This window comes from Cydia strobilella, chromosome 8, assembly GCF_947568885.1.
Source record: "Cydia strobilella chromosome 8, ilCydStro3.1, whole genome shotgun sequence".
Lineage (NCBI taxonomy): Eukaryota > Metazoa > Arthropoda > Insecta > Lepidoptera > Tortricidae > Cydia > Cydia strobilella.
In genome coordinates this window covers 11278886-11297705 of record NC_086048.1, presented here as the reverse complement: position 1 = coordinate 11297705, position 18820 = coordinate 11278886, and the positions used below count along the sequence as shown (strand labels likewise).

The 18820-nt window shown below is 39.4% G+C and overlaps 1 protein-coding gene across 1 annotated transcript; it reads right to left on the bottom strand.

The window, feature by feature from the left end:
* Positions 1 to 107: 107 nt before the first annotated feature.
* Positions 108 to 18299, bottom strand: LOC134743632 (exosome complex exonuclease RRP44). Its single transcript, XM_063677207.1, has 17 exons — positions 18091 to 18299; positions 17687 to 18015; positions 16255 to 16451; positions 14565 to 14791; positions 11160 to 11276; positions 9128 to 9287; positions 8511 to 8681; positions 7782 to 7897; positions 7124 to 7258; positions 6622 to 6742; positions 5876 to 6000; positions 4990 to 5160; positions 4403 to 4609; positions 3318 to 3538; positions 2734 to 2902; positions 2091 to 2231; positions 108 to 383 (listed from the first exon to the last, which is right to left on the bottom strand). Exons 1-17 carry the CDS (start codon positions 18142 to 18144, stop codon positions 138 to 140), a joined length of 2907 nt encoding a protein of 968 aa, XP_063533277.1. The 5' UTR covers positions 18145 to 18299; the 3' UTR covers positions 108 to 137.
* Positions 18300 to 18820: the final 521 nt, after the last annotated feature.

The following is an 18820-nucleotide window of genomic DNA, read 5'->3' as shown; positions in this document are numbered from 1 at the left end:
TTATATTGTGTTTCATACCTTCAAAGTAGAACGCTGTGAAAACACGCAAGCCTCAGTCCGTAAATGTGGTAGTAGGTGTGTCAATTCAACTTAAGTACAAAACAGAAACTTTGTATAAACGTATATTAATACAAACATTATTTCCTCTTAGATTTCTTCTTACTCTTAGGTTCCGAGGTGTCCTTCCTCTTATCCCCCTTAACTTCCACAACTTCCACGTCCATGTCCTCGCCGGGGGGCTCGTAACTGAACCCTGGGATGTGTGGCTGGACCAGTTGGAAGGCCAGCTTCCTGTGCTGAGGGTTGCTGCTGTCCAAGCTCAGGCGGACTGTTAGCTCGTCGAATGTTGTTAGGGTTGTGTCACCGCAGATTTGGATGTTCTCCTGAGAATAAGTTTAATTCGTAATTAGTGAAAGAAACGCCAAAGTGTCTCATATCACAGATGAAAACATCAACAGAACTGCAAAGTAAAAAAAAACCGGCCAAGTGCGAGTCGGACTCGCCCACCGAGGGTTCCGTACTTTTTAGTATTTGTTGTTATAGCGGCAACAGAAATACATCATCTGTGAAAATTTCAACTTTCTATCACGGTTCATTAGATACAGCCTGGTGACAGACAGACAGACGGACAGCGGAGTCTTAGTAATAGGGTCCCGTTTTTACCCTGTCGGTATGGAACCCTAAAAAAAGATTATACTGACATTTAACCTTTTCGCCGCCATTAACTTGATATAAAGTCAGTACATTTCCTGCCCCACACACCACACAACTTCATATCAAATCGTAGTTTTGGTCAGGTTTGTTTACGTGCAATGTTTGACATGGCGTTGATGTCACTTTATTACTTCATTGACGTGGCGGCGAAAAGTTTAATAAGGTCACCTTATCTATTTTGAGAAACTCGCTGGCACATTTGCATTCATAGGATATTCCTATCGCATAGACATACCAATTTATAAGCCCCTCGCTGGGTACGAAGAATTTAATACATTGACCTTTATACACGTCTGTCTATCGCATGTGTCCTTGAAAATATATGACTGCAATAGTATTATGTGCGCGAGCAACAGAAATTATATATATATATAAACGTAAAAGTCCTGACTGACTGACTCACTTAAATCAACGCCCAGCCCAAACTGTTAGACCTAGAGAGCTGATTTTTTCACAATAAGTAGTTTTTAAAACGGTAGTATCCACTAAAGATGGGTTTTTCAAAAATCATCCCCTAAGGGGATGAAATGAGGGTCCCAAGTTTGTATGGGGTTCAAGTTTTATTTTAAGCTATGAATTCGAACCTTGGGTAAAAGATGTATTATTAAAAAACAAGATAACTAATTTCAGCGTTTTTGAAAATTCATCCCCTAAGGTGGTGAAAAAGGAGTTGAAAGTTTGTATGGAGATCAAAAATTTTATCAAATGCGGGACTTAAAACTTTGTATATGGGCATATTATTAGAATACAGGAAAAGTAATTTCAGCTTTTTTAAAAATTCACCCCAAAAAGGGGTTGAAAGTTAGAAACCATTACAAATGCTTTGAAACTTCTTAGAAAGGCATTGTATAATATTACAAAAAAAGTTATTTCAACGTTCTTAGTAATTTAACCCCTAAGGGGGTTAAAAAGGGGATGTAAGTTTATATTTAGTACAAGTTTTCTTAAGCTAGGAACATGAAACTTGGTAAAAGGGCATTATATTAAAATAGACGAAAACTGATTGCACCGTGTTTGAAATGTTTGTATTAATAAAGTTTGCATCGGGAGCGAACATTTAAAAAAAATTGTGGACGAAAATCTAAGTGTTTCGAGGGATATATTATATCGAGAACAATTATTTTCAGTTAGGGGCTTGAAACTTCGTACTTTATGAAAGACTTTCATGCGTTGTACAATTATTAACAAATGATTAACCATCCCTACTGATATCTTTTGCTGCATAATGTTCTATGCTCATGTAAAATATATAACCACCAACATAAAAATCCATGCGTACGAAGTCGCGGGCAACAGCTAGTATAATATATACCTCTAAAGATCAATGTACTGTACGTAATTTTTCTGCGATGGCCGGCACATGAATTAGTATTTACCTCCTCGTTGTAGGTGAACTTGTCCTCAGGAAGGTAGATGGGCCCCTCCAGCCCGTACTTGGGGATGAGCACTTGTATCGCGTTCCTCTTCACCGCGAGCACCACCGCCGACTCCGTCTCTACGCGGTTCTTGAACAGGATCTATGGAAAACGAATATCGACTCAATTTCGATACAAGTAAAGATGCAATTTCAGCAATCTTTTTTTATAGATCCTAATGGTAAATAGGAACCGTAATAAATGCGCGATTACATCAGCACGGCACAGTCGCCATCAGATATATCGGAGCGGCCGAGGTGCCTAAAAATATCTGAACAGCCACACCCTTGACAATAGAGGCGTGTTCAGATATTTGTGAGCACTTTGCCCTTTGTGAGCCTTTATAACATAGCCTTTTAAGTTTGTACTACAACTAACATTTTTTATGGACACTATGTCTGAAATAAAATAATTTTTATTTTTTCGCCTGCTTCTTTGGTGTTGAGCGATTGTGAGCCGTGATTACAAGGCAATACGGTCCACTTACATGTGTCTTCAATGCCATACTGTGCCTGATGTTGAGGTTGTCACATATGGCGCCAGTTTCTTTTGTGTCGAACGATTATGAGCCATAATAACAAGGCTATATATACGGTCCACTTACATGAGTGTTCAATGCCACGGACGCACGGCCGGCATATTGGGCTTGTCTGTGCCTGTAGTTGAGGTTTTCACAGATGGCGCCAGCTTCTTTTGTATCGAGGAGGGTGGCGTGGGTCACATCGGCGCCTATACAGGCCGCTAGAAGCCGGTGGACTATGACGTCGGCATATCTGAAATTATGACGTTGTTTTAAACAAGATATATATCTAATCAGTATTGCATTACTGATACATTGCGATTGAGTGAAAAATACGTAGGTAGGTTTTTTTATAAAAGATATCTTATTTTCTAACATTGCAGAAGTTTTGTCCATTTCATGGGGATTTTTATCTGGACTTATAAAGATCGTTTCAATGTTATTTCATTTCATTTAAAGACCGGCGTTTTCTTAGCCGTTTTAAAACTCACCTTCGGATGGGCGATGTGAAATGCTTGTAAATCGGGCACGCTAGGCCGTAAGCCGTAATGATAGAAATCTTCTTGCCGCAGGAGATCCACTGGAGAAGTAGACAGCCTGCTGCATACACCTCGTTGCCATAATGCGAAGCAACGTGTTGAACACTGATCATCGAAGTTAAAACTCACCTTCTGATGGGCGACGTGAAATGCGTGTAAATCGGGCAAGCCAAGCCGTAATGGTAAAACTCCTCTTGTGCCAGAGACCCGCTGGAGAAATAGACAGCCTGCTGCATGCACCGCGTGGCCATGATGCGGAGCAACGTGTTGAAGAAGGGCCGGTCGGGGATGCGCGCGGCGTCCAGTGACGCGGAGAAGGCCTTGTTTGTTGCTACGTCGATATCGAAGCCCTGGGGGATTGGAGCAAGTTAGTGCACGGCCTTGTGTTATAAATATCACTATCAGCATACAATACAACAATGAGCACACAATTCAATAATTAAAAACTTAGAAACACAATATTGAGGTCAGTTAAGTTGCTAATATAGTACCCATTTGCTGCCTGCCTGCCTGTTTTAAAGAATAACGTAAACTTGCCAGATAGCGGGCGTGGCAGCAAGTTATATCGCCTTAGGGTCGGTTGCACCAAACTGTTTTTCATCGTTAGGTATTGGTGCGGATGGTGCGACTGGCACTTCATCCGCACTCGACACTGAACAACGTCACCCGGCGCGCCGCGCCAGGTTACTATGAAACTATCCATACAATAAAATTTAGCGAACTCTTTAACGATAAAAACAGTTTGGTGCAACCGACCCTTAGAGATGTAAACTGAGGGATCTTGGCAGTGAACTTCTAGCGATCACGTAGGTCCATCCGTCATCAAAACAGTTATGTAAACGATAGTAAAACTTACTGCAACGAGGTAAGGTCTACCAATATACAATATAAGTACAGTCGCCATGAGATATATCGGAGCGGCCGAGGTGCTCAGAAATATCTGAACACGCACTCTAACGCCCTGACAATAGAGACGTGTTCAGATATTTGTGAGCACCTTAGCCGTTCCCATATATCTGATGGCGACTGTACGTACTGCCTCGCTGCTTGAAGGGATGATGTGAAGTTGCCCGGTGGCGGCGAACGATGCCGCTGTAGCAATGCACATTGTGCGAACTCAGCGGCTAACTTCTCTGCGACGCTCACGTTGGCAAAACCGCATACCGCTACCACAACCTTATTGCAGCGAAATAAGGTCCACTAAAGTTCCGTACCTGCTGCCTCGCAGCCTTAAGGAATGATGTGAAGTTGCCCGGTGGCGGTGAAGGATGCCGCCGTAGCAGTGCACACTGTGGGAACTCAGCGGCCAACTTCTCTGCGACGCTCACGTTAGCCAGCAACATGAACTCCTCTACCATAGAGTTCGTGTCGACTATCTTCTTCGCTTGCACTTCTATTGGGTCGTGCGTTTCTGAATCCACCTGAAATTAAATTAAAGTAATTAGTATATGTGGTGTCGATATCGTCGAATCCATTTTTAGAGCTACTGAGAGGTTCTACGAATAGATTTTTACCCTTTCAAACATCGTTGACTAGACTGCGACTTTAATTTCCATGTTTATTATTCTGTCATAGTAGTTTTTTACCTGTTTGAGCTTTTGAGTCGTCTTTGTTCGAATAAATAATGGTACTACGTGCAGAATTCTCACTGTCTAAAAGTAAAAATGTTTGACAACAGATGGTCACGAATCATGCTATCCCTTTCTGTACAACTGGCCGTGCACCCCGGTCCCCGCTGTTAACTGACAATCCTGAACCTTATTGCAAAGGTATAAGGTCCACGAGCTAAGAGTATACTGACCTGGAAGCGTATCTCAGGCGAGGCGAGCAGCAACGCGCCGTTGTCCATCCGCTTTTTCTTGAGCTTCTTAGCGAGCGCGTTGAGTATCCGTAGCGACGTCGCCACGGCGTCGTGTCGGTTCGCGTCGTCGATCGCCAGCTGCGCCTCCTCGTAGGTCATCGCGGCTGCCGACTGAGAGAAACTAATATTTTTACTAAACAGAAATGTCAAACACAATTTACACTAAAAAAAAAATTTACACTCATGCAAATTTGTTTTTTTATTTTATTTGAGTGATTTATTTTTTTGTTTTATTTGGAGATCAATAATAATACAGAATTTATTATAACAAATAGAAAATACATTAATTATTGTAAATTAAACTTAAGCTAATACAAAATAGAACTTAAAACTAAAAACTAAATAAAAAGACTTCCACATAAAAAATCATCAAAGTATAACAAATGACATACACCATCGGTTAGCTTTGTAGGAAACAACCGAAAATATCTCAATACCGACCATACAAAATTATCTACTAGTATCGGGGGCGTGTCTTAAATACCTTATCCAGTACCGTACCGACATAAGAAAATAGCACTGTAGACTGTCACAAATGGACAAGTTCAACGCAACACGCAATTAAACGTGTAAATCAAGAAAGGCTACCCACAAATTTTGATGACTTCTATTTTAGGGACTGAGAATGACGAATTAAAGGGACTTTGCGCCAACCCCGTGTTATCTGGATTTGTTTATGAATGTTTCGACGAAGACATAACACGTTCTGCATTAACTGCCTGCCTGCCTAAAGTAACAAACAAAAATAAGATTCCGATGAATTGGGAACCTCCTCCTTTGTTTGAAGTCGGTTAAAAATAAGGTCTGAAAAATGAGCAATAATCACCTTGATAACACTCTTGTGGAACTTGGTAGAGAGGACGTTGGCGTTCTCATCGATCTCCCAAACGCAGGAAAACGCCAACCGCTCTTCGCCGCCGCGTAGCGAGCACAGGTTCGAACTCAACAGATCTGCAACATAATACCAACAAAGCTATTTGAGTACTATAAAATAGTATAAGTTAAAAATTAAATAAATAAAAAAACAAATCAAGCTTCATTGATTTATTTGGTTGGGTCAAAATTATTTTCGTTGTCTTGTTTCTGACCACTCTGTCACGCTTGTATTTCTGTCTTCTATCAAATAAATAAAAAAGTCGAGTGCTATCGCATCTCTTTCTAGCTGTAGATTATAATTAACATGAGAAAATTAAAAACGAAATTTCATCTCATACAAAACCCAAGACAATGAAAATAATTTTGTTAACTTGATTTAGGATGTTCTTATATTTTTTTATTTTTTTTATACTACGTCGGTGGCAAACAAGCATACGGCCCGCCTGATGTTAAGCAGTCTCCGTAGCCTATGTACGCCTGCAACTCCAGAGGAGTTACATGCGCGTTGCCGACCCTAACACTCCTCTCCCTCGTTGAGCTCTGGCAACCTTACTCGCCGGCCTTATTTACCAAACGCGTACTCACGCAATCCAATAAAAGGTTACAGGGGCTCTAAATATTCCCGTCACTACTAATTATGGGCGAAGTGTTTGAAAACAGGTTAAAACAGGGATGAGTGATTGGACTCCAACTAACCTGGAACCATATCGATTCTTTTGTCGACCAAATACACCGTAGTGGACCTGAGGCCAGCCTCCTTATCCAGCGCCGTGTTCGGCCTCACGAAGTGGGTGACGTCAGCAATGTGGACGCCCACCTATCAAATATATTTTTTTATACAACGTCGGTGGCAAAAAAGCATACGGCCGCCTGATGGTAAGCAGTCACCGTAGCCTATGGACGCCTGCAATACCAGAGATAATACATGCGCGTTGCCGACCCTATTTTGTAATATTACCATAGAGTTACGTCTTTATTAGTGTGATCACCATACTATTCTAATTGTGAATTACGCTGCAAACGGTTTTATACTACTACAATCTATCTTTAAATACCCCTAGCACTAATTTTAAAAAGTAAAAGTCCTTATTGTGAAAACAAGTGAAATGGATTGAGCTTTCATACTAAATTAGTATGAAGTTACCGCGACCTGCATTACATGCTCCACCTATGCAAGTGATGTAGGTTCAGGGTTCACCTCGTATCGTTGCAAGCCGTTGGTAGTCAACCCGGGGATGGACCGCGCATGCAGGGCGTCGTCGATATCCGTGCAGCCGGGCGGGTCCACGGAGCAGATAGTGATGCCGCGGAGGTCTACACGCTTTTTCACTTCCTGTAATCAATGTATAAATGAAGTAATCTACATACAACCACCAATGCGTAAGTGGAGAAGTCGTTAAACCACCGACTATGAGTTACAAATATCAAAACATACAAGCCTTTATATTTCAGATTATATCGTAAGGTAGATCGTAGTATGCTGCTACAGTAACCGAAGACCATATTTCACATCAATCCATAAAAACACAAAGTACATAATATACAGAATAGAACAGACTTCTATTTGTTAGTCTATGATGTCAACTGACGTCATGTATCGGAGGAGTCAACTCCTCATTCATACCGAGTTACTGACGAAACTATTGATATTTCGTCGAAACTGGCTTTACCTACTAGTCCTATTTCTCTGAACATTTATTTGACATTCCTTTCAAGTCATTAGATTTCGAACCGTAATTCTTATTGTAGAAATGCGTTTTTGTTTTCAGTATGATGGCAAGTATGTTGCCGCTATGGACTCGAGTTAAAAGGCAAGGCAACAGTTTTTTTTATCACTTTATTTTTTGTGGTCGTACCTCGTCAGTGATGATCCAGTCAGTGGGCGGTAGGCAAGCGAGAACAGCTTCACTGAAGCGCGCGTGTGGTACATCGTGTTCTAAGAGAAGCACCTCGTTCTCTGCGTCCTTGTCCCCTGGTAAAATCATGAATAAATTGTTATCCCACTAACTATACTCTATCGGATGATGCTACTCCTGATATTTCAGTTCATTAGTTTGACTCTTTTCATAAACATGTCTTTTTCTCTATAGTTATAGAATTTGTTTAAATCTTAGTTCACTTGTGGGCGTTCTAACTCAGCTACGAGTCCAGTGTGACCGGCGTTACGAGCGGCTGGTCCATTACTACCCTTATCATTCTTGAAATAAGTCGTGACTCCACGACGATTGTAAACGAAAGCGAACCATATCACACATGTAACAAGAGTTACCAATACATCAGAGGGTTCTTACGAAGTCTTCCTCGGCCAGGAGAGCGCGACTAGTAAATATCCGCTGTGTACTTGTATGTCGTTATGTCGCATCATCTTTACTTAGACCTAGACCATCTAACAGGAACTAGACTCACCAATGGCCCCAGGGGTCTTATGAAGTGCCCGAGCGAACGGCTGTTCCTCGGCCAAGAGACCGCAGCTAGGATCTGATGCGACCGATCTAATTACTGTACTTAAAACACCCACTATGGCCTAGAGCAAATCGCCACTAGTTGGTAGTCAGCTGGTTAGACTAGGTACAAGATTATCTCACCAATAGGTCCGAGGGCGCGCACGAAGTGCCCGAGCGGGTACCTGCTGTTTCTCGGCCAAGAATCAAGTGCAACTAGGATCCGTTGCGACGCTAGTACGTCGCTCTGTCGCGTCTCGATCCGTACGCGTGGGACGCGACGCTCCGCCGGCGTGAATAGATGACGTGTCGCACCTGGGAACAAGTCATTATCACTTTTGGTTTTAGTACTACTATCAAGTGTCACCCTTATTCTATGTACCTAGAGTTCAATGAAAAATATCAAGCAATTGAGTCGTTGTTGAGGCGCAAGTGACATCAAAACGTGTTTATGATAGATCATTTATCTTAACACTATTTAATCCTGACTACGATTTGTTATTAAACTAGCTACATGTCTGCGTAGAATGATGATTTCCGTGATAAAAACTAGATCTCAAACCATATCAATGCCAAATTTCGTCTTAATTGGTTCAGAGGTTTATAAAGATAAGATAAAGATAGTTTATTATTCAAGTAGGCATTTAAGCGTGAAGAGGTAATAGACAGTTATTTTTACTTATACATACATATAATATTAAATAGGGAGGGTACACATACACAAATTAATGTTTTTTTTCTATTAGGTATAAAGTACAAACCAGGGAATTTGCTAGGCATCAGTATTCCACAGTACTGCCTCCACTTCCTCCTGATTATGCCTACAACTTTCCCGGTGGGCGTTATTTCATCGTCGCCCGCCGGTTGTGCGTTCTTCAGTAGCACTGCTTCCTCTTCTAATAGGTCTCCAGGGTCATCTGCCTTTAAAATTAAGAGATCTCGATCAAAATAGTATTTTGTAGATATATCATCTCTTTAAGAGTTGAGAAGTGATAAAAAAAGACCATAAGATAAGATACATAACGTAATCAAAGATAATGTATAAAGCATCCAAAAGTCGTTATTCAATATTATCAAATAAGCAAGTGTCAGTTCTACCTAGATTCTGAGTAAAATTCGTAGTCCCGAGTTTTGACGAACTCGCAGAAAGCAAACGTGTATACAAACATATCTAAACTAGCTGTTGCCCGCGAGTTCGTACGCGTGGATTTGTATTATATTGGTGGTTATATATTTTACATGAGCATAGAATATTATGCAGCAAAAGATATCAGTACCTAGGCAGTTAATCATCATCACTACATAGTATAAAACAAAGTCGCTTACTACTGTCTGTCTGTCCCTATGTATGCTTAGATCTTTAAAACTACGCAACGGATTTAGATGGGGGTGTTTTTTAATAGATAGAGTGATTCAAGGGGAAGGTTTATATGTATAATACATCAGCATTGCACCCGTGCGAAGCCGGGGCGGGTCGCTAGGTATACAACGCATGAAGTTTACTTTCACAAACTACGAAGTTGCAAGCCTCTACCTGTAAAAAAAAAGTGTTCTCGATATAATCCCTCTCAACCCCCTTTGAAGATTTTAAAGTCCACTATTTAGAAAAAAATTACGCTCCCGATGCAAACTTTATTAATACAAACTTTAAAAAAAACGGTGAAATCAGTTTTCGTCTAGGTATTTTAATATAATGCCCTTTTACCAAGTTTCAATTTCCTAGCTTAAAAGAAAACTTGTACAGCATATAAACTTACATCCCCTTAGGGGTTGAATTTTTTAAGAACGTTGAAATAACTTTTTTTGTAATCTTATACAATGCCTGTCTAAGAAGTTTCAAAGCATTTGTAATAGGCTCATACTTTCAACCCCTTTTGAACCCTTTTAGGGGATGAATATTTAAAAACGCTTAAATTTTATTTTTTTGAATTCTAATAATAGGTACCTAATAGGTGCTACCTATGCCTTTTTTTTTTTATAGTTGTACAGCATAACAGTATGAAATATACAAAGTCACTGCAAAACTACAAACAAATTAAAAACAAAAACAGGTAAACTAATAATATTATTATACAATAAGCACATTCAAACTGTTGAAGGACGCTCATCCATCTTCTCACAGAACCTCACAGCATTTGTACAAAGATTGAAGTCCTGCACTCAAAAAAAGGTATGATCTCCATACAGTCCATACAAATTTTTAACCCTTATTTACAACCTTGGAGGATGAATTTTCGAAAACGCCGAAATAAGTTCTCTTGTATTTTAATAATATATCTTTTTACGAAGTTTTAAATTGCTAGCTTAAAATAAAACTTGAACCCCATACAAACTTTGGACCCTCATTTCATCTCCTTAGGGGATGAATTTTGAAAAACCCCTTCTTAGTGGATAGTAACGTTATAAAAACTAGCTATTGTGAAAAATTCAGCTCTCTAGGTCCAACGGTTTGGGCTGGGCGTTGATTTAAGTGAGTCAGTCAGTCAAGACTTTTACATTTATATATATATAGGTTAGATAACTAAATAATAAGTAAAAATTTATTTAACAATTACATTTTGCAATTGCAATTATAAATTGAAAGCGCAATAACTTTTTACATGTGATTGAAATTATTAATTTCAATTACTAATTGTAATTGTTAATTAGCAATTCAATTATATTTTACCCAACACTTGTAAATAATAATCACCTGTAATGACTTTGTTTACAACAACTGTTTACTAAATAATTAAAGTAGAACTAAAATCAATCACAAAAATATAGTCAATTTCACAATAAACATTGTGTTACCTTGTCTTCAAGCACAATATCACTAGGTTTTCGCCATTCCTCTTTGGGAAACACTTCTATGGCCACCAGGTCACCGTCGACAGCCCTGTTGATGCCTATGTGGCCTTGAAGGAGGATCTAAAAGAAAATTTAAAAAAAAACTAGTTTATGAACTAACAAGATAAAAAAATACAACTAGTTCCAAAAGCCTTTAAGGTGGTTCGATTTTCATACAAAATTCAATCTGCTTTAATTAAGGCACTACACACTATTACTACACAAATATTTGCTCATTTATCTACTTTCGAATATTCGTTTGCGCTAAATTAATAGAAAAACTTTGTTTCATACAGAAATCATACATAAATCAACGTAATTTTTTCATCAATTTTACGTATGTGTGTGTCACAAATGTCGTGTACAAATACGTTGCGTGCGGCGTTGCCACTCTATGACGTTGGCGACGTTGCCTGGCCGACCTGGCAGGATTTGCAGTGCCGTCATGTTTAGTGTTAGTGCATTTTTATTTGACAGTGTTGACACTGACACATAGGGTCATGTTTATTGTGTCAATTTGTTAGTATAAATTGAAAATGATAGCAACGTCTAAATCAAGTTACAAAAATCATCGGTGTTCTGGTCCGCGAAAATCCAGAAAAATTCAGACTCAATTGAAGCGGAATTCATGATGGTGAAGTTTCGTAAGGTAGGTACAGTTTCATTCCTTCATTGTACATTGTAATTTTCTCGTGCCGATCTTTTTAGAAAATAATTCTCACTTCTCCGTAATGGTAGATATAAGCAGTGAACAATACCTATATAATGTAATTATTACTGTTTTGGTTGCCGAATAGTCAATGTGTCACTAACTCTAGGTTTTTTTAGGTATTGTGCAAAATGAAGAGGCATTCTTGGAAATAAAATGTTTTCCTTCATTAGCCAGAAAAAATCAGGACACACTGCAATAAAGTAAAATAAAACATTTCCTGGGGATGAAAATTATGGAATTTTGTCTATGAATGAAAAACACAATTATTACTAGGTAAGTAAATGATAACTTTATTAGAATCCATATAGTTGCATCATCTTTCTTCCTATAACATTAGAGATTTTGTGCTATCATGATATTATTTTTCTTTCAGGTACAGGGACAACTACGGATAACAAATATGAAGAAATGTTATTTCATTTGTTGTGTGAATCCATCTACACCAACAAGACATCCACTGCTGGACATAGGCCTCCCCAGGGATCTCCACAACGACTGGTCTTGCAAGACCGGCCAAAATATTGAGAAATAAATAATATAAATAAACATGATAAATATCCCGTTTTCTATAATAGTTATAATTAGAAGGCCATGCAATGTTGTTACTCACTGTACCTACTTGAATCCAAAAAAAATATATAAAAAAAGTTTTAATTTTATTTTACAATTACTACTTTATTATTAGTACATTACGATACAAGTGCGAAAAGTAGGAAATTGGCAACGAGTGGCGATAAATTGAAACACGACCGAAGGAAGTGTTTTAATCGACACGAGTTGCGAATTACCTTTTCGCACGTGTATTATACAACGTTTTACAGTACATAATTACGGCCCTTTACATTTTCGACATATGCACGTATTGTACTAATTACCGCACTAGGGCGGTAACGTATATGTAGTAGCACCATATGTACTAAAAAGTATTTTACAGTACATATGGTGCAACTTTCTCGCCCTAGTGCGTAAAGAGCACTTTTCATGCATATGTCGAAAGTATAAAGGGCCATATGTACTGTAAAACGTTGTACGATACACATGCGAATAGGTAATTCGCAACTCGTGTCGATTTAAAACACTCTCTGCGGTCGTGTTTTAATCTGTCGCCACTCGTTTCGAATTTTCTCTTTTCCGCACTTGTATCGTAAATAACTATTTCAAACTGCAAGGGTACGATGATAGATCTCAATTCAATATAATTTTGCAACATTTGGCATTATTAGGTTATAAATTGTATGGAGATGAAATCTATCATCGTACCCTTCCAGTTTGAAAAATACTATAGAGGCTGGGCAGTAACGGATTGCTTTACTTGTAGAACTATATTTAGCCCTTTAAAAAAAACTGATACCTGACACTTACAAACCTGGACTTCCTTGGGCTAGGGCTACTAAGAATCGTCAGTATTCTCCATCCTTTCTGAGTTGGAAGAACCCAAAAAGGTGAGATTTGTGAAAGTCAGGTTTTCAATATATGTGGCGTTTTCAACCAAACGGGTACCTACTTATTGTTGTCATATTTCCATAAAGCTTCAAAATGAAATCAACCTAATCGACAACCGACAATGTGGTACCTTTTAGTTAAAAACGTCACATATTTTTATAAAACGTTATAAACTAATTTATTATTAATACTGAATATCTGGGAGAAAAAGAAAACATAAGTAAAAACTCAAAAATGCTCGTTTTCCCAGAGATAGGACCTAGCTAGATCGAACCCCTTACAGCAAATTTCATCGAAATCGTTAGAGCCGTTTCCGATATCACCGAAATATATTTCGGTTATATCGGAATCGGACAAGAATTCGAAGAATAAAAGGTATAAGAAACATAAGATAACACAAAAAGGACAAAAAAAAGTACCCCTGACGTACCAGTCTCGAACCCGAATCCTCTTGCACGTATTTCCACGAACATACCGCAACGCCATTGCAGCGTACTTACACTGCATGAAATTGTCTACTACAAGCATCACGGAAACACTGTTTGCATGTGTGAGTAATAGTAGGAAATAGCATGACAGAAACACTCTGTCGACTTTAAAAGTGTTTTTTGCACTAATGAAGTATTCAATGTTTATTATAATAGTTCAATATTTATGTAAAAAGTGCGCTAAACATACTTTTAAGTATACAGATACCAACACTATTCCACAAAAAAATAAAACCTGAAAATTTGCGAAAGTGACGCCATCTAGCGGGGTTTAAGCTTTGGGTAACCTAGTCGAACCACCTTAAAAGCCAGCTCATATTACATACCTACTTCTATTTTTCGTGGCAACTGGCAAGTAAAAAACCGCATTATTAAAATATGGGATTTTGGATTTTGGCAACTGACTGAGCCGCAGTGATCAGCAATAAGAAAGTTTTTTAAGGTTTTGAGTGAATTTCTCTGGGAAATAGTGCTTACGTTATAATATGCCTGGGGATATTGTATAATTATATCCAACCATCTCATTGCGATATGTCTTACTCACATGTCTTACTTAAATGTCTTGCGCGAAAAAATAATTGATCATGGATAACTTTGTATGCAACAATTGGCACTTTAAAAATAAACATATTTTAAATGAAGCATGTTGTAATTCTTCTAGTCTTAGCAAGTTTACTAAAAAAAACTATCTAATAAAATTATTAAAAATCTATTACAAATGATTACCGGTTTGTCATATCCGCTGACAGATGCAGTGCCCTCCAAGAAGTTATCCCTGGAAGCGTGAAAGGTACCCTGGTACAGTTTCCCATGCTTGATGTCAGTACGGATCTGGCCCAATGTTAAGTGCGCAGGATACAAAGCATCCTTAGTGCAGCTCTCTGGTATCACGTTCTTGGACAATTTGTCAACCAGTCCGGGGAAACCGTTTACATTTTCAATGTAGTCTTTGACTGAAAATAACATAAAAATAGGTAAATTGGTTCTAGTTGTATTTGACAGATAGTGCTCTTATTTAATTTATCGATACAGGAACTCCATACCTGTCAATAAATTATGCCCGCTAGAATTTGAGGTCTTGATTATTTTTGAACAATCAATATCTAGGATTTATAAACCATATGTCAATTATAAAGTAATTGTAACATAAGATTCTTTTTTATATTTATGGATTAAATTATGATACTCGTTCATGACTTTATGATTACTGGATACAGGCCATATCAGTTGCCATAACTGCCTGCCTGCTTATTAAATAATAGTAATAATAATAATAACCCCGCGGGGGCAGCTTGTGGCGAGCTGACGGTGAGTGGCGACACCGCGGACCCCTATTCCTGAGGGCCCTTTCATCTGGCCCTCGCCTCTGTGCTTGCCTTGACTGGCCGGCCAGAGTGGAATCGCAAGAGCGGGACCTATGCTCCAGGTTGGAAGTGTAAAATGTCATAACGCCGGCAGCCTGCTGAACGGATCACCGGGATCTGGCTACCGCAGACTCACCTCTCGACAACCTCACAGCCGCTCTGAAGTGTTGCCCTATTGTCGCACTGTGCGTGCGGCCGTTGTAGGGCCCACTAAATGAGTTGGCGAGTCACCACCGGTCTTTGGCGGGGACCATCTCCGGATGTATCACATTGTGCGTTCGGGGATGATATCCGCCACGTGTATCCCTTGCTTTTAGAATAAATTGTCTTAAAGGGCCTCTGCGCTGTTGGCTTCGGCCCCACGCATGCCTCTCTATACGGCCTTGTGGACTGCGAAGTACCGTACTACAAGTATTTACCTGTGCCAGTTCTCGAGAATGGTCGTGCCACGCTCTATTGGGATCGATCTATTATCACTGACAGGACTATTGTAGCCAATAAGCCTGACATTGTGATAATAGATCGATCGCAGCGCCGGGCCGTGCTCGTCGACATCACCATCCCCCATGATGAGAATCTCGTGAAAGCCGAGAAGGACAAGTCCAGTAAGTACCTAGACTTGGCTCACGAGATAACCGCCATGTGGGATGTTGATTCGACGATCATTGTCCCGATAGTCGTTTCAGCGAACGGTCTCATAGCGAAGAGTCTCGACCAACACCTTGAGAGACTCTCGCTAGGTGGTTGGATCAAGGGTCAGATGCAGAAGGCGGTGATCTTGGACACGGCGCGGATAGTCCGCCGGTTCCTCTCTCTGCGGCCCTGACCACCGGCAGCTTGGGCCCTGCCCCGCTGCTGGCGGCACCCTAGGTTAGGTTTTTTATAATTTGTTTATATGTATTTTGTATTGTTTTGTAAGTGTTTTTATATTTTACTTTTATATGCATATTATAAAAAACCTAACGTAAGAAAAATAATAAATAGAGAGAATAATAAATTATTATATAAAATTGTTTTATGCCACATTGTACAATCTACTACTTTATGCTTACCAGAACAGCACAATATCCCTTCCTCCTGAGCTAACTTCCTGTTGTTCTCATCATCAGTAAGGAGAACGACCTGCGGGAACAAGCCAGCAGTGTTGTTGGTTGACAGGTGAGAGGCGTACCAAGATACTGCTTTCCGGATAGCTCTGTCATTCCTGTCATTTTGCTTCTCTCCTGGATTTCTTTCTACATATGTGTCTCTGTCAAATATAATAAAAATCTATTACACTATATTTTTAGATAAACTGTTAAAAAAAAGTTAAAGATAGAACTGGACATATAAAATATTTTTCATACAGCCTGATTAACCCAGTGAGCACCTAGCGGTGTTGTTTATTGTCTTCTTTAGACAAATAGGCCAATCAAATTAGATTTTTTCAAAGAATTAATTGTATAGTAACAACATACTCAAAAATAATAATAATAATAATAAGCCCCCAGGGCAGCTTGTGGCGAGCTGAATGGGAAGTGACGTCCCTTGGGTCCCATACCCCCGAGAGTCGGTCAGGCCCCTCCCTCCGGCTTGCCTTCATTGGCCGGCTGGAGTGAACACTGAGCAGGGGCCGCAGGACTCTCACCTCTGGCTTGCCTTTACCGGCCGTCCAGAGTAGGGTGTCAGAGCTATATGCTCGCAGGGTGGAAGTGAAATATGCATAAGACGCGAGTTGGCACAGTGGCTGTGAGTGTTTACAGCCACTGGGTAGAAAGCGGTGCACACCTCTCCACACCCTGAGCCACTCACGCGATGTTGTCCCCTTGTCGCTCCGTGCGAGCGGCCGTTTTCGGGGACCCATATTGTGAGTTGGCGAGTCACCACCTGTCCATTTTTGTCGTGTTTTTAAACATAGATTGGGGCAGGTGCTATAGTATTTCCATAGACCCGGTAACCAGTACACTAACATCTCAACACAATAGCCTAGTTTATTTTGTTTCTTATCATTGCAATAGTCCTGCACTAACCGGGGCTTGTCCTTGGGTGCACTACTATAGTGCATACAGGGATAATCGTCGGTTGGTGTCACATCACCTTTTAGAGTAAATTGTCTTTTTACAAGGGGCCTCTGCGTGTTGGCTTCGGCCCCACGCACGCCTTCCAAATGTCCGGGACCCCATGGTCCCGAGATTATGTAAAGGACGAACATAATAATAATAAAAGACGTTTATTCAAGAAGTTGTAACATAGGTACATAATAAAAGTACACGATAATGCTTACAAACTAATTGAAAGGGAAGGAAAATAATACAATTCTAAGATAAAATTATATAGGTGCCATCATTAGCCTTTCACATCTATTAGCTTAGTTTGCTGGACATTGCCATAAGAAAAAAATATTTATTTTCACTTGCAAGTGCACCCTTGTACAAAAAAATATTTTTTAAACAAAATAACAACACTGATATAAAGTAATTTTTAAAGGTAAAACAAGTCACTTACTTATGATGTTCGTTTACAAACGAATAAAATTTCCTTTTCTTGTTGCCTATAATCTCAAGCAGTCTTTGAAATATGGCCGTATTCTGATGCTTGACTTCATCCAACACTGTTTGCAATACGATCACGTTCGTCAGCGCCTCCTCCTCCAGCACGTCGATCTGGTGCAGCACCACGTTGGTGTCGAGAACCAGATAGTGTGGTTCTTCGAAAAGCGCACAAATTGATTTCGGTTTCAACTCCAACACTATTTCATCGTCCTTGTGCGGACAAAGCACGCATGATTCAGACCCGCAAAGTAAATCGTCTCGCAAGTAATGCTCCCTCACAATCTAGAAACAAATCTCACTGTAATCCTGGGTAAAATAAATGTAGGTCAAGTTTACTAAATAAAAACATAACCTTACCTTCAAAATGTTACCGCGTTTGGTTTTAGTTAAAAATGTTTTTGTAGTCCACATGACGATCCAAAATGGGCAGAAGAATCCCGTACTGTTACTAAATAGTATTTTTTCATATAAAACAACAGTTATAGTTATTTTTAACCAATATAATAACTATGTCATATTCCACACAGCTACGCTACATGCAGAATGTAGTGATTATATGCTCTGTGTGCAGAATGTGCTTACTGCAGACTGCTTATGATTATGACAATTTTGACACTGACAGTAGTGACAGTAACACTGACACTGACGTTTATGCTAGTAACACTCATAAGTATTACCATGGTTGAAAAAGGTGCTTCGCTTATTACGTTTTTTTTAAAATATATAGTTTGTCAAAGGACTGTCTCATTTCAAACATAGACAGAGAGAATCATACATTTGTTTTACACTATAGTTGGTCAAGCAAATCTTGTCAGTAAATAAGAACAAAAAAACTATACTCATCCTTTTCTTTTGGGTGCTAGTACTGGTGTAAGACAAAGATAGTATGAACTATAGAGTACTATAGTTTGTCAAAGGACTGTCTCATCATGGTCTCATCCCAAAAGAAAAGGATGAGTATAGTTTTTTTTGTTCTTATTTACTGACAATTTGGGTCTCCTTTTATAACCCTTTAGGTTTTGAAATGCATTTTTTCCAAAATTTGTAGTGTCTCATTGATTTTATTTCGATTAGAAGCTCATTTTTT